The sequence below is a fragment of the Eumetopias jubatus genome, unplaced genomic scaffold (assembly GCF_037043125.1).
Source record: "Eumetopias jubatus isolate StellerSeaLion01/CBP00866 unplaced genomic scaffold, mEumJub1_p1.0 scaffold_2, whole genome shotgun sequence".
Taxonomy (NCBI): Eukaryota; Metazoa; Chordata; class Mammalia; order Carnivora; family Otariidae; genus Eumetopias; species Eumetopias jubatus.
The window spans coordinates 110,379,600-110,396,248 of NW_028274808.1; the positions used below are offsets into that span (position 1 = coordinate 110,379,600).

At 37.5% G+C, this 16,649-nt stretch overlaps 1 protein-coding gene across 9 annotated transcripts in view; it reads right to left on the reverse strand.

Annotated features, from left to right (window-relative positions):
• ALPK1 (alpha kinase 1) overlaps positions 1-16,649 on the reverse strand; it is a 117,765-nt gene that overhangs the window by 53,573 nt on the left and 47,543 nt on the right. For 5 of the 9 annotated variants that reach the window (XM_028121271.2, XM_028121273.2, XM_028121269.2 and 2 more), the window contains 2 exons: positions 5,346-5,577; positions 394-548 (listed from right to left, as the gene is read on the reverse strand). In XM_028121271.2, the coding sequence (XP_027977072.2) occupies positions 394-548; positions 5,346-5,466 (276 nt within the window). In that variant the 5' untranslated portion in view covers positions 5,467-5,577. Of the gene's footprint in view, positions 1-393; positions 549-5,345; positions 5,578-16,649 lie in introns of those variants that run through there. The other 4 variants (XM_088021071.1, XM_028121276.2, XM_028121275.2 and 1 more) reach the window with 4 other exon arrangements.

The following is a 16,649-nucleotide window of genomic DNA, read 5'->3' on the forward strand; positions in this document are numbered from 1 at the left end:
TGGGATGACCCAAAAACACATTCTCATGTAAACTGACGAAATAAACTTTAAAAAAGGAGCATTTCAAAATAAAAATGTTACGAGCCATGGCAGAAAGAAAACTACTGCTTCTGGCCTACCAAGGATATAATAAATATTTCAGGATGACAGGTTTCTCACTAGACCCACTGACCACCCTTCTCCACTTTTACTTGACTTGGCTTTCCAACGGAAGGTCTTATAGGCAGGCGATGCTTTCTAAAAGCCATTTCCCCACATTAGTCAATCTGGCAGAGCCGACCATAAGGGTAGGGGCTGTCTTATGCTTCAAAGAAATTTAATCTATTAGACCACTTAGAGGCTAAATGCCTTACTTGGGGGTGTCAGAGGAACAGGTGGTGGGGCTCTCCCTACCAGTAACTGCTGCAACCCGGCGCCAATCACATCCTGCAGGTTTGTTTTGTCCTCTGGGCCCACAGCTTGTTTGTACTGCCACTTTTCAGGCACGAAGGGCCACTTCATTTCCTTTGCCTCCTGGATCAGGGTCCTTAACTCGCTGGGGAGTGAAGCTGAAAAGGTCAGAGTTCAGGTAAGGAAATTGCAGTCAAAGAAAAGGCTGTTGAGTTACCAATGTTATGATGAAGCACCTCAGTGGCGGCAAAAAAACATTTTTCCTACCTCTTGCTGGCCGGTCTAAAGCTGGTGGTTCTGACTCAAAGAATAATAGCGCAAAGCTATCTGTCAGGGGTGGCCCTGGTCTACTTTGCCCTTCAGGTAAATTGGGGTAGTCAGGCATTAAGAAAGGTTTTTAGCAGGAAGTAAAGCACTTCAGTGACTATCTCTGCATGAAGAATCAGAGAAAGGAATGAAGGAAATATTATTTTCCCTGTAAAATGAGAAAGGGACTGAGATGGAATGACATCTGGGACTTGTGGTAGCTGGGTAAGGCATAAAGTCCATTTGTACAACCTCTTTTTACTTCTCCAAGACCTCACCTCACTTCATTGCATACTTTCACTACGGACTACATTTGAATATAGGTGATTAATAAAAAAAACCCAAATAAAATTTGAAATGGTACCAATTTATTGTGAAATGGCCCTGTTTCATGTTAGTAGGTACATTCGATCTCTTCCTGGGCTCCACACCTAATTACGGAGGTCCATGATCTCCTATCCAAACGTGGAAAACCTAAAAAGCTTGGGAAACTAGAATGTTTTTTCTTAAGTTTGGCACCCTAACCAGACTTGAATTGACTAGAGGCTCTTTATGGCTTGTTTATCTTATTTAGTGAGATTAGCCAAAATTTTGTTGCAAAAATTTTAATGTTTGACTCTAGATGCTGCCCCAGCTTCTGCTGGAGTATGAATATAACAGATGGTCCCTGCACCATACTACCTTCCTAACATTTGAAAAATTCTGAATGCTGAAGCACATGTGAAGCCCCAGCATTCAGGATTATGGACCTGATTATATGACTGCCTGTTATAAAGCTCTAGGTGCTTGTCTTGCAGCCATTTCATACTCAAAAGTATCTGAAGCTGGGGGTGCCTGGGTGGCTTAGATGGTTAAGCATCTGTCTTTGACCTCAGGTCGTGATCTCCATCCGGGTCCTGGGATCAGGCCCTGCATCGGGCTCCCTGCTCAGTGGGGTGTCTGCTTTTCCCTCTCCCTTGCCTCTCCCCTCTGCGTGTGCTCTCTCTCTCTCTCTCAAATGAATAATGAATAAATAAAATCTTTTTAAAAAAGTATCTAAAGCTGAACTCACCATCTTTTTTCTAAATCTGTTTCTCTATTCTTTATTTTGATGAATGCTACCACCATTCACTGAGTCACCCAAGTACAAAACCTAGAAGTCAGTCTAGGCTGTTTGCTCTTTCTTGCCCCTCAACCTAACTGGTTATCAAATTCTGTAGATCCTAAAATCCATTTCCTCCTTTTCATTATCAGTAACTCTTGTCTGAACCACTGTTTCCTATCTTGCCCCAACCACTCCAACTTCCACACTGTTGTTGATCCCCATCTTGCTAAAACACAAGATAGATCAGGCCATTGCCCTGAATAAAATTCTTTAATGGTTTTGTATCTCCTGTCCTCACTTTTGCATTGCCCTCCCCCAGTCCTTTCATGATCAATCTCAGGCTCACTGGCTTCAATGCAAACATGACTACTTCTCATTAGCCTGCCATGACCACCCTGTGGAATTAAAATGTCCCTCCTGAGTGCTCCCAAACCCCAAAATGCATGGCCTTTCAGTGTTCATCCCACTGCTCCGTCATCACACTTTCTTCTCATTTTACTGTGAGTTCCCCGAAGACAGACATCATGTCTTGTCACTGTTGCAAATCACACCATGATGGTTAAAAGAAGGATTAGTCTTATATCTACATGAAACATGCTAAACAGGACAAAAGAGATATGACAGAGAGAGTAAAAAACAAAAAGAAGAGGAGGAAGAAAACCTAACTCTGCCCTAGTCCACGATGCCCTTCTGTGTCCTTGCCACCAACTGCGCAAATGTAGGGAAGACTGCTAATGGGGAAACATTGCTTGGCACTGAGGAGATATCAAATGGGCCACACCAGTGAGCAATCCTTACCGACTACTGAGGATGATTTACAAATACCACGCTGAAATCATTGCTCTCTGATTCAGCAACCCGGACCTACTGAGCACTGACTGTGCAGTGCGATCGCACTCCTCCAAAGGAAGCAGAGCCCTGGCATTAGGGACCCACGTGGTCATAATCTGCTAGGAAGCCTGGCCCTCTGACGGCCAAAAGTGTTCCAATATATTTATGTAGAGAAAATTTCTCTCTCTCTTTTTTTAAGATTTTTATTTATTTATTTGAAAGAGAGAAGGGGCAGAGGGAGAGGGAGAAAGAATCTGAAGCAGACTCCACCCTGAGTGCAGAGGCCAACGCAGGGCTTGATCCCATGACTCTGAGATCACGATCTGAGCTGAGCCCAAGAGTCGGCGGCTTAACCGACTGAGTGAAAGTTACTTAAATGACATTTGTAAATAGTCAAGAATAAGATGACTATTAAGTCTTGTTCACTTAGGACAGTCCTATGTGTTCCTAGTGGACTTCTTTATATTGCTCCTTCTCGCTCTGAAGTGTCCCATTTGATTGACAAATTATTTGGACATTCTGTCCAAGAGTATCAAGCTCTTGGAGTCAAATGAGTAGTCAAATGACAACAGGAATCTGATTTCTAGATTCAAAGAGTTTCACCATACGTTGGCACGGAATAGTTTAAATATTTTCAATTTTTTTCATGATGACAGAGAAAAATCTGTTCTACACAACTCATTTTTGCCTTCCCCATTCCACCCTCTCCCTGCGGATCATGCCAGAGCATGGAGAGTCCAGTGTGGCATACCGAAATAAGTGATGCCTCTGAAATACATTTTAAAAATGTGTCTGTGTTTAGATTTCGGTTCCTTCTCTATTTCTGAGGAAGTTGCTAAGGGTAGTCTCCCATGCTGACAAGGACAATTTCTGAGGGGAGAGGTTAGGATGGAGAGGAGGAAGGGAAAAAATAAAATCACAGTGATCATGTTCAAGTCCTCTGACTTGTCCTGTCACCATAGGTGACCCTGTACTAATGTCTTTCCCTTGGAGTACATGCAAGCGACGACTTTGGCGACAACACAACCCGCCCACCAGTATTACTCAGAAATCACCTGCTGAGGGAAGAACTCGGTGCTCGGACTGCATTTAGTTGTACTGATGGCGCGTGGGGTGGACCCCGCAGCTTGCCTCCATGGGGATGGATTAATGCTAAGATTGCCAATGGCTCAGCATAGATTTCCTCCCCCATTGGCTTATCAGATTCAGCCAAGCCCATCAGTCAGCCCCTGACGGAGCAGTACCCTCTACTGCCTCTCTGATCACTTCCTTCCCCAAGCAGCTTACCTGAAGGGCCGTTGCTAATTGAGTGATTTTGTGGCCCTAATGTGCCTTATCTGGAACTAAACTGATTATTTCTCCTATTCTATGGCACTTGGGAAGAAAAAGAAGAAAATGCTATCCAACTGGGGGCTCTGAGTTTTCACGAGGGAGAACACAAAACTTAAAGGAATTTGGGCTGAGTAGACAAAGGATGTCATGTAGTAAAAGGACAGGAGGAGAAACTTCAGTAGATAGAACACAACACACTGCCCCTGGGGAGAGCTGCAGCACGTTCTGGAGGTGCTAAGTACCTGCTGCTCCCTGAGAAGGGGCTAACATCTGCCAGTGTGTGCTCAGGCTGATGGGCACATAGAACTAGCTAGCAAAATCACACAGTGGTGTATCTGGTTAGTAAATAAGGAAATCACATAAACTGAGGTGTTGTGAAACAATGGGACATATGACATTTTATCTTGAAAGGTGCATAAATGACAGATTAGAAAAATTTAAGACCTCCATAGGTACCTAAAAGTGCCTCTGTAAAAAATGTGTGTGCCCATATACAAGAATGTGGAGGGAAAGACTTCTCCAGAACCTTTCCCCATTACATAATCATCAACAACAAAAGAGATGGGGAGTGTGCATTTTATGTGATCATCTTATTTCTGCAAGGAATAGCAAATCACTAAAAATACAAAGAAAAATATTAAAAGCACATAAAAGGGACACACTTATAGAAATGGAGGAACATTTATTCAAATGCTATAAAGAAATCTAAGGAAAGAAGATTCTCTCTTCAAAACTGGCTATGGGGGAGATAAGAAATACTTCAACTTTCCAGACTTTGTGATCAAAACTTCCCAAACAATGACCTATCTAAAACTGTGAATGGCATAAACTATGAAATGAGCAAAAGGCCAATTCAATTCTGATAATGATGCAATCAGTATTTATCAGTGTGAGAGGATTTATTTTACAAACAGCATGTGAATACAGCATGAGAAATGTATCGATAATCAGAAAAAGAGAGATTGGACCAATGAGATGACATATTTATGGAAACCATAGAAGTCTATGGAAACCGATGAGGCACAAAAGCCTCGTTTGAAAAAAAAGTATGTGCCACTATTCAGAAGTTGCTTCAATTTTTTAATAATTGAAATTTACGTGCACCGGCAGACTTGCACCCTTTGTTCTTCTTGAACTAAACTGTTTTCTTGTGGCCTCATGTTTACTGAAGCCTAAAATTAGAACTGACAGCAATTCACTGCAACAAAGTGGGTTTCCTCCCCTGCCCGTCCGCCTGCAGCCCATGTCCCATTCATGCCCTAGAAATCCACTCATCTCTCGGTGGTCATCTGCCAAGAGAAGAAAAATAGGGCAGAGATGAAAACATGTCGTTCAGGCAGGGGAGTTGAGAGCGAACCTGCTGGCTTTTCCCTCCCCCCAGTGCCTCCCATCAGGACCTCACCTCTGCACTGCTGGTCCTCGCTCTTGTCCTCCTTCGACACATCTGACGCCTCCAACAAGAGCTGGTCCAGCACTTGCTTGCACTCTTGCAGTAGTGTAGCTACAGCTTTTTGATTATTCATGATGATCACTCTTCCTCAACGATGAGTCAAGTGTCCCTGGGTCTATGGTGATCAATTACCCAGAAGAAGACATCGATTCTCAATAAAAGAGCCCCTTCAAGGCGGAGGTACCTGGTGAACAAAAGCGGGAGAAAGATGATTAACTGAAGCATCATCAATTATCTGTAAGGCTCAAGCAGGGAGGGATAATAGGGCAAACACATGAAAATACATGACAGCCCTGGAGGACTTTATTAGGGGAGTGTGTGAAATTACTGCAGGGCCTGGTCTAGATGGGCAGCACCTCGAAGGCGTCAGAGAGCAGAAGGGACAGGCTCCTGGTGCAGACCTTGGTTACCCACAGTGATGTCAGTGGAATCCCCACGAAGCCAAATGAAATGAATATACCCCATGATTTATGTATCTTCTGCATACTTCCCATCAGTACCTTTGGATCCCAGTGACACCACACTTTCTGTCTCTCTGGAAGTCTACAGGAAGCATCTGGCTAACAGTTCTAATATTCAGTTATAAGCACATGGTGATATGAAGTTTACCATTCTTATAACCTGCTACTGATTTCCCCTGTGAAGTATTCTTCATGGTATTTAGCATCATATAATTTGGACCAAGATAGACAATGACAGATGCCAAATTTAAAGCTCTTCACAACCAGGCACCTTGCCAAATAAAACAGAGAAATGATATCTCAGAAAACCCAATTTCCTAGATCTATCATATGGATGAATTTATCATATGGATGGATGAATCTACTTACATTGCTATTTAACATATGTACAGTAGAGAGATTTCATATGTAAATATGAATATACTGTAATGATCTATGACAGTCAAGGTAATTTCAAGAACAAAATAAATTAATGACAGTACAAAAATGCCTGGCAAATAAATACCGGAAAGTTACTAGATTAACAAATCTTTTTGTCTGTCTTCCGTTTATTAAAGAATGTATATTGTGAACAAAACGAACTTCCTTTTGTTTTGTTTACAATGAACAAAGGAAACAAAGAAACTCTTCCTGAGTTTGCCAGGATAAATTGTGGAGTTGCCCTCTGGTTTAGACACTCTTATAGGGCACCTTGAACTTTATTGCCAAAGCAAGAGAGTCTGAAAGGGAGGAAAGCAACAGATAAATGGATGGCTCTTGTTCTTTGTCTCCCAGCTTATACTCGCGATGAGGTAATCATCGAAAATATTAAAGCAGTGAATTACTGTGTAGGTGTTGGGATTAAAAAAGTCTCACTTTGAGAAGCTAGTTTTGAATTTTAAATAGCAAGAAAACATTTTCTCTATCTTTTTTTTTTTCTATTCTAAGACTTAACAGGAACACAGAATGAAAGACGAGCTTGTGTAACCTACACTTTTCATTTTTCACTCTAACCTGACTGGTATAGTCCATATGCTTTGGATTTTTAAAACACACACACATTCTTTACACGGATAAACTGCCAAAGCTAAGTTTTCGGATGTTACAGGCTTGTTTCTTTAAAACAATTGTGTAGTGTTGGTGAAGAACACAAGTACTTGAATACAAAATTCTTGTTACTTGAAAGAGTATTCATGAAAGTGAGATTGTGAGGAATTAGTTACTGGAAGCATTTAAGCATAACTATAAATTAAATCGCTCTTCTGTTTAATATGTTTCAGAAAGTATTCCTGCATGGTTTGGATTGTTGGACTAGATGGTTTTCAATGTCCCTTTTTTAGCTCAAGTGTTAAGTCAATGTTGTGTAGTAAGAGCTGGCCATTAGCTTGCCTTTCTACGAAAGGAAGTAAGAAATAAGGGCTGGTCAGAGAGCTAATTAGTAGACTAGTGTGAGCAAGAGGCCATGTAGCAATGGCATTCCATTCCCAGCATTCCTGAAAAAAGCGAGATGTAGCTAGAATGGGAGCTTAGTACGGAGATTGAGAAATGCAGGTGATGATTGAGAAAGTTAACAAACATTGCTTGAAATTAGCTATGCATGAATAAGACACATTCACTTTTCTTCAAATAAAAGCAAGAAAGGGGTTCTCTTTGCAAGTTGTTTTTAAGGACTTCAGATAGAAAGAGGGATATAATAAGAAAATATGAAGAGTTCATGCACAGAGAAATAAACTGTACTGTAATGTAATTTTAATAGCACATCACCCCTTTGTCTAAAGGCTTATAGTAATATTTTACTGGTGCCAAATCATCCTCTTAAGGTAGAAAGTAACCAATTGAAATAAATTTTAATTGCTCTGTTTCTGTAAATGTTTAAACAGAAATAGCATGTAGTAATGAAAAGTGGACTTGGATATAAGAAAACTGTTACACATAATAGTGTTCAACGGATATTTATGACTAATTCTACTTCATTCTCTATCATTAACTATTTGTGAGACCTCTGAGATTCACTTTGAGACTCATTTTTCTTATCTGTATTTTATGGGAGTTAAGTGGGAACAATTGCCAATATCTTTCCAGGTCTTAAATTACATACTCAGCAGCTTGTCTGTTGCTGAAGAATATCCGATACTTATTTACTGAATAATTCCTGGCTCTTTTGAGAACACTCAAGTATATTATTTTTGTGTATACTTTTCTCTGTGGTTTAGAAATGTTGGCTTGAATCTTAGAAGTTGATTACTAAATAAATATAACTCTGCTTTTGTTCCCTCACTTGAAACCCCAATGCCTAATGAACAGGATCATAAATCTCTTCCTTTTGTCTAAGTGCTGTGAAAGAGAGATAAGCTATGTGGTTCTGTGAGGACAAACTACAGGACTTGACCTAATAATTTGGGTAAAACGAGAGCAGGTGAACGGGGGATTCCCTGAGGATGTGATGCTGGAATTAAACTCTGTAAGAAGAACAGGGCTTAATGAAGTTAAAATGGTGAGGATTGGACTTAATGTAGAAAGAAATATAGAGGAAATGAAAGAAGGCCAAATTAGTTGAACTAGGGATAAAAGGAGAAAGTTGATATGAGGTGAGTTTGGAGAGCTAAGTAGGGGCTGTTCAGGGCTCTGTATGGCAGGTAAGGAATTTTGTGTTTACCCTAAGAGTCATAGGAAACTACTGGTAGCAGGAGGAACATGACCCCAGATTTGCATCTGGAAAAAATTCATTCTGTTGTGGCTGTAGTGTGCACTGGGGGAAGAGAGGAAGAAGGTGATTGCAGGTAGATCAGTTGGGCATTTATTGCAAAAATCTAGGTGAAAAATATCATTAATGTGGACCAGAGTCATAGAGATATAGAAAATTGGACAAATTTGGGGGCTGTTTAGAGAATAAATGCAGTGTTGCTATTGGATGGATATGAATGGTCTTAAAAATGAGTCCCAAGTTTCTCCTTCACCATAGCTCAAAGGTGAATGGACAAGACATAAATACATCTTAGATTTTGTATTTCTAGCAATAAGGATAGTAGAAAGATAAGTCCTACTGTCAAGAATAATTTTGATTTTATTGGGATGAATTTGATTTTAACCAAGAAAGTATTTCTAAAAAAAAAAAAGAAGAGATTTTTGAGATAATTAATGTTCAGTACTTGTGACTTCCAAAAGTGTACTGAAGATATTCTTTATACTTTTTGAAAGTTATAGCATTTTCTCTTTTCCCTGTAGAATTCAGGAGAGACAATAGGAAGAAAATACTGTAACATGAGAAACACTTTGGAATCCAACCATCTGTCCAGACTTGTATGGTTCATTGTTAAGCATAACAGAGGCTGGAGCCTAGGAAATTTTCCTTCAGGCAACAGTCCTGCTGGAAATTTTGGTCAGCTTCTTTATAAAAGAATCATTTTCAATTTCAACACGTATCAATTTTTGCTCCCTGAACTGTGGCATTCTGTGAACTGTACATGTTTCTAAATTGAATCATGTTAGTTCCTATATTTTTTGCAATGTATGGATTATTTTTTCTATTTTGACATCCCCCTATATATTTTTCTCTAAAAATTAAATAGAAAGAGGCCAGCAAAAGCAATAGAACATACAAACAGATACCCCTAGAATAACACTAGATACCCAACAAAGTTAGAATCTAAGACACACATGCACATACATAGCCAAATGGTCATGTGTTCATACATTCCATGTTTGCTTTTGATACATGTATACTTTATTTCTATTGGTGACCTAGAATTTAACTGAGTGGCTGAGTTATAACTGACAAATCAGCCATCATTAAAAGTAAGCAAATCAGTGGATTATTCAAAGCCCCATTTCTTTTGGCATTTGTGAGTCTTTTTCTTTGGACAATTAGTGCCAAGGAAATGGGGGTAAATCAGGGAAAATAAAAGAATTCCAAACGTATTCCATGGTCTACAGGCTGCCATCTCTGTAATAATCCACTGGCCAACCAGTCATAATCATTAAGCTAGAAGATGTGGGGAAGCATAAAGAAGTAGAAGAGATGGCCTATACTGCCAAGTAGTTTATAATACAATTATAAGAATAAGACATAAATACATTTAAAATGAACTACACAAGGCATACTAAACATGATTATAGTCCAAAAGCTCAGTTTAAAATATCTTTGTTGGAATTCAGTTAATGATTGGTTAGATTCATAAGCAAAGCCACAGAGCTCATTTAATTCATACGTACATGAATAACTATGCTAAATATACTTTTACATCTACATTCAAAATCAGTTATCGTATTGTTTCTATGAGAAAATGTGTTCTGGTCTCCAACATAGAACAACAAGAATGCATTTCTCCAGTCTGTCACTAGCAATGACAGCTTTTTCCACCTTCTCACCCTCCCCTGAGCAACTGCCACACACAAACTCTGACCATAGTGCCTCTGGTACTACTTGGTGCAAGTGGGGAAACAAAAGGAGAAAGGGAAGTCTGATTGGAGTGTAAGACAACTGTGAGGCTTGGATAGATATGCCTGGGTAATGGCCATTGTTAGCATTTTAAAACTGAATAAAAAGGGAGAAGAAGGGGCGCCTGGGTGGCTCAGTTGGTTGGGCATCTGCCTTCGGCTCAGGTCAGGATCCCAAGGTCCTGGGATCGAGCCCCACCTTGGGCTCCCTGCTCAGCCAGGAACCTGCTTCTCCCTCTCCTGCTCCCCCTGCTTGTGTTCCCTCTCTAGCTGTCTCTCTCTCTGTGTCAAATAAATAAATAAAATCTTAAAAAAAAAAAAAAGGGAGAAGAGAAGGCAGCTTCGAAGTCACCAAAACCCAAAAGAGTAGACTTCTATTTCTAGCTGTATGGAAGACCATACACCTGACTAACATTCCCACTGAAAGCAAGTAAAAATGTTGGAAAAGCACTTTAACACCTCTAAAATGTATCAATAAAATGGTAAGAAAGGAAGGACTACTCAGAAAACATAAAGTAAAAGCTGGAACCCAGAAATTTAACCAACACAGAAGCTAGCCTTTGCCTTGAGTGAAATTGTAAGCACTCTAAGTCGAAACTGGTTTTCACTATCTAGGAGTGTGGGAAGATAGGAAATAAAACCAAAGGCCTACCCAAGGTGGGACATTTAAGAGGAAACTGCTCTCTTGCATAAAACTGATGTCCTAAAAGGTTGAATCTTCAGTGTAAGGGTGAGCTAAAAATAAATCCCCATCCTCTCCTGCCACCTCCCAGGAAATTTGCCCGTGGCAAAACATGCTGCTTCTTGGAAGAGAATGAAATTTTTTGCCCTTGAGAATTTAAAGCCGCAAGATCCACAAAACCTCTACCTGATAATTACTTTAAAATAAGTTATTTAAGGGTGCCTGGGTGGCTCAGTTGGTTAAGCGACTGCCTTCGGCTCAGGTCATGATCCTGGAGTTCCGGATCGAGTCCCACATCAGGCTCCCTGCTCAGCGGGGACTCTGCTTCTCCCTCTGACCCTCCCCCGCCATGTGCTCTCTCTCTCCATCTCTCATTCTCGCTCTCTCAAATAAATAAATAAATAAATAAATAAATAAATAAAATCTTTAAAAAAAAACCAAAAAAAATAAATAAAATAAGTTATTTAAAAATGATCCTAAAGCTTCAGGAGGACACACCTCGTAAACTCCAACTTATCACATAATGACATCCCCACCTAGGCATCATGCAGAGCTCATGCAAATTCTGAAATTAACTGTGTTTATTGAAAACATGTCAAATACCTAGTCATGTTTTTCATTCTTTCTTTAGCTTTTATATGATGTTTTTCGAGATCTCCAGAGATAAATAATATTCTAATCCTGTGTTTGCTATTTAAAACAGCTACAGCAGGGCGCCTGGGTGGCTCAGTTGGTTGGGTGACTGCCTTCGGCTCAGGTCATGATCCTGGAGTTCCGGGATCGAGTCCCACATCGGGCTCCCTGCTCGGCAGGGAGTCTGCTTCTTCCTCTGACCCTCTTCCCTCTCATGCTCTCTATCTCTCATTCTCTCTCTCTCAAATAAATAAATAAAATCTTTAAAAAAAAAAAAACAGCTACAGCAAATAGATTTTACATGTGAATTTCATGGGGAAAAATAAAAAAGGTCCCAAGTTGGTAGTTTTCTCAGGCAATTGGTGGAATGAAACACAATGTTCTCTAAAGGAATCTGACTTCAAACTAGCCTTCAAAGAATTTCTACCTATAAAATACCAAGAAATATGAGTTCCTGATCAAAGCTCACAAAATGCACGAGGTAAGAGAAAACAACAGATAAAAGAAGAAAGAACAGTTAAATCAGACATTTAAAAAATTTAAATAATGGATTTATCAGATATAGACTACAAAGCATACATGCTTAAAGATCTGAAAGAGTATGTTGAATGTATGAGTTAAGAGCAAGAAACTCTAAAAAGGCACAGGCAGATTGAAAAAGAATCGAATAGAATTTCTATAAATGAAAAAGTAATAATTAAAAATGTAAAGTTCCATGAATTAGATAGATTTGATAAAATACTAGTTCTGGTTGAAGTTAAAATTTTTGAACTGGGTGATAAATCAGAACATTTCATCTAAAATACAACAACAGAAGACAGAAAGATGGAAAATACGAAAAAGAGGTTAAGAAACAGAAAGGACTGATAGAAAAGCTCTAACATATTGCAATCCTAGAAGGGAAGAAGAGGGGAAGCAAAGATATGTTTGGAGAGATAATGACTAAGTACTTTTAGAACAGGAGAAAGGCAGTAATTAAAATACCCACAATCTTCAAGCAGATTTTATAAATAAAAATCCATATGTAGAAATATCACAGCAAAACTAGGGAACACCAAAGGCCTACAGAAGATCTTTAAAGTAGCCAGAGAGAAAAGACAGATTACCTTCAAAGAAACAACAATGAATTTATAGCTACCAAGTTAAAAGCAACAATGGAAACTAGAAGACAGTGAAAGGATATCTTTAATATGCTGGGGGAAAAACCTTGAAAAATAAAAATATTTAAAAATAAACATCAACAGATTCTGACTAAACAAAACTCTAAAGTATGTACTTTAGATAAAAGGAAAGTGATCACAGATGAAGGGTCTGAGATTCAAGGAAAAATAATAAGCTACAAAAGTGGTGAATTGTTGGCTAAATAAAAATATGGATTGTATAAAGCTATAATGATAACAATGTCTTATGAGATGAAAAAAATAGAAAAAATACACATACCAACACAAACAGCATATATATCAGGAGGACAGTGATTGATGTTATAGTGTTTTAAGATTTTGGAATTGGTAGGAGGAGGGGAGATATTAACTTTAGACTGTGATAAAAATTTCTAAGATAATCCTTACAAAGTGAAATAAAACATACAACTTTCAAACTACTAGAAGGTAAAAAATGAAAAAACAAAACAAAACTAAACTAACCAAAAAATGCAAAAGAAGGCAAGAGGGGTGGGTGCCTGGGTGGCTCAGTTGGTTGAATGTCTGACTCTTGATTTTGACCTCAGGTCATGACCCTGGGGTCTTGGGATTGGGTCCCATGTTGGGCTCCCTGCTCAGTGCAGAGTCTGCTATCTCTCTCCCTCCATTCCTCCCCCGGCTCACACGCTCTCAATCTCTCTCTCTGTCTCAAATAAATAAATAAATTTTTTTAAAGATTTTATTTATTTATTTATTTATTTGGGAGAAAGAGAGAGAGAGTGGGAGGGAGAGGGAGAGAGAATCCAAAGCAGTCTCCACGCTGAGTGCAGAGCCTGATGCAGGGCTTCATCTCACAACTGCAAGATCATGACCCTAGCCAAAACCAAGAGTCACACACTTAACCAACTGAGCCACCCAGGCCCCCCAGGATAAATTTAAAAGACAAAATATGATGTTGTAAATAAATTTAAATATATCAGTATTTCCAATAAATATAAATGAACTAAATGCTACAGTGAAAGATAAAGATAGACTTGATTAAAAAAATAGCTACATGGATTTACTTAAAGCATAAGAATAGAAATAAGTTAAAGGTAATAAGATAGAAAAAGATATACTAGAAAAATACTAACTAAAAGAAAGCATAGTTATATTAATATCAGACAAAATAGACTTTAAGGGAAAAAGCACTAATAAAGATAAAAAAGCCACTTTACCATGATACATGGTTCAGTTCAGCAGGAAAGTATAGCAATTCTAAACTTGTATGCATCTGGAAGCATAACTTTTAATATACATAAAACAAAAAGTGAAAGAACCATAAAGAAAAATATGCAAATACATAATCATAGCGGGAAAATTTAACACACCCCTCTTAGAAACTAATAAATTAAGCAGACAAAATAATTGGTAATGATATCATTGATTTGATCAACACAATGAACAAACTTGACCTAATAGATATTTATGAAACAACATATTAAACAATTACAGAATATACAGTGCTTTCAAGCATGCCTGGAACATTTACAAGAATTTAATGCCTACTGTGCCATGAGACAAATATCAACAAATTTCAAAAATTAACAGTATACATATGACATTGTATTACCAAAAGGCAATTAAGTTGCTAATCAATAACAAAAGAAAAGTGTTCATGTAGATGGAAATTAAGAAATATACTTCTAAATAACCTGCAGTTCAAAGAAAGAATCATTATGAAATTTAGAGAATTTCACAATGGAATGATAAATACTACATGTCAAAATGTGGAATTCAGTCAAAGTGGAACACAGAAGGAAATTTACAGCCAAAATACTTAGAAATAAAAAATGTTGGAAAATTAATGAGTTAAACTTGAATAACCAAAAGTAAGGAAATAAATAGAAAAAAATAAATGAAAAAAGTAGAAGAAAGGAAATAAAAATAAGAACAGAGATTAATGGAATAAAAAATATATTCAATAGGAAGCTCAACAAAATAACGTTCTTTCAAAGGACCACTGAAATTGATAAACTACTGGCAAACTTGATCAAGAGATCAAGAACAAACAAATAGAAGTAGGAATAAAAATCTTAGGAGGGGGCATTACAGATGCTACAGAGATTTTTAAAAAGCTAATCTACTGAAACATTTTTTACCGATAAATCTGAAAACAATAAAATGGGTAATTCCTAAATAAGTATAACTTACTTAAAAAAAAAAACAAAACAAGGAGAAACAGAAAACCCGTATGGTCTTATAATCTTAAAGAAATGTAACTAGTAGTTGAAAAAACTTCCTACAAGGAAAACACCAGGAACATACAGTTGTACCAGAAAAATTTTACCAAACATTCAATAAGCCAATAAACCCAATCTTATGCAAAATATCCTTTAAATCAGCAACAAATGGCTAGAAAACGTCATTTAACAAAAATACACCATTTTCCATGGCATAAAATATGTAAGGCATAATGAAAAATAATATATGTGTGTATCGGTAATCTAAGAATAATTCTAATAATAAATATGCAAGACTTTTGGAGAGAAATTATAAAATTACTTCATTAAAAGACATTACTGAAAATTTAAATACATTAGGAGATATTCTATGGTAGTGGCCTGGAAAACTCAATATTGTTAGATACCAATTTTTCCCAAATTTATCTGTATCTTTATGCAATTCCAATCAAAATTGCTACAGCTCTCTGTGTGCTTGTGTGTCAACCTGACCAAATGATTCTAAAATTTATGTGTAAGGACAATGTTTAAGAATAATAAAAATACTTCTAATGAAAAATAACAAGGGAGGAGGGAGAGTGTCATAACAGATGCCGATAATTAATATAATATTATATTAAATAATGCAAAAGTTACTGGCACTAAGGTAGGCAAATTGACCTTCTAAATAAAAGAGAAGCCAGGAAGAGACATGTGTATATATGGAAATCTGGTTTATTATACCAGCTTAGAATATGGCATTGAGCTAATTGGTTATTATTATTTTTTTTATCAATACTAGTTAGATTAAAGACTTACATGTAAAAGACAAAAGTACGCAACTCCTAAAGGAGACTATCTAAGGGAAAACATCCTTTTGATCCTTTGGTTCGGGAAGAATTTCTCAAACATTTGTAAAAAAAACAAATCACAAAAGACTGATATTTAATTAGAAAGATAAACTTCTGATTAGTAAAATGACACCATAAAGAAAGTGAAAAGACAAGCCATAAACTGGGAGAAAGTATTTGTAATGTATATAACTGACAAAGGATTTCGATTCTGAATATATAAAGAATTCCTATAAGTCAATGAAAAAAGGACCAATCACACAGTAGAAAAAGAATCAGCAAAAGACGTGAACAGACACTTCACACAAGAGAAAACATTAACGGCCAATGAACATGTGAAATGTGTCCAACCTCATTAGTAAATTGGGAAATACAAATTCAAACCATAACCACTCACAGCTTCTTGATTGGGAAAAGAATTTAAGTTGGTTAACAGCTGTTCAAGAACAGTCAGTGTTACTTCCATTCACCACTGTTGGAAACTACAGTATGGCATTATTCGGTAAAATAAAAAATGCACACAGTGGGTACACTATGACCCAGTGTCCACTCTTAGACACATACTCTAGTTTAGAGAAAATCTTGGACCTGTGTCTAAGAAATGTAAGCATGTTCACAGTGACACAGTTTGTAATAGCAAAGAAACAAAAGGAAACAATCCATATGTCCCTTGACAGGAGAATAGATTAAAAAACTGAAGTGTATTCATACACTGGAATAGAATAAGCAAGTAAATGAATGAATTACAGTTACATAGAGCAATATATGGATGAAACTTAGATATAGAAAAGCAAGTCACAGAAGAATACATGCATAAAATTTAAAACATTTATACTAAACAATATAATATTACAGGATACAAATACATATGGT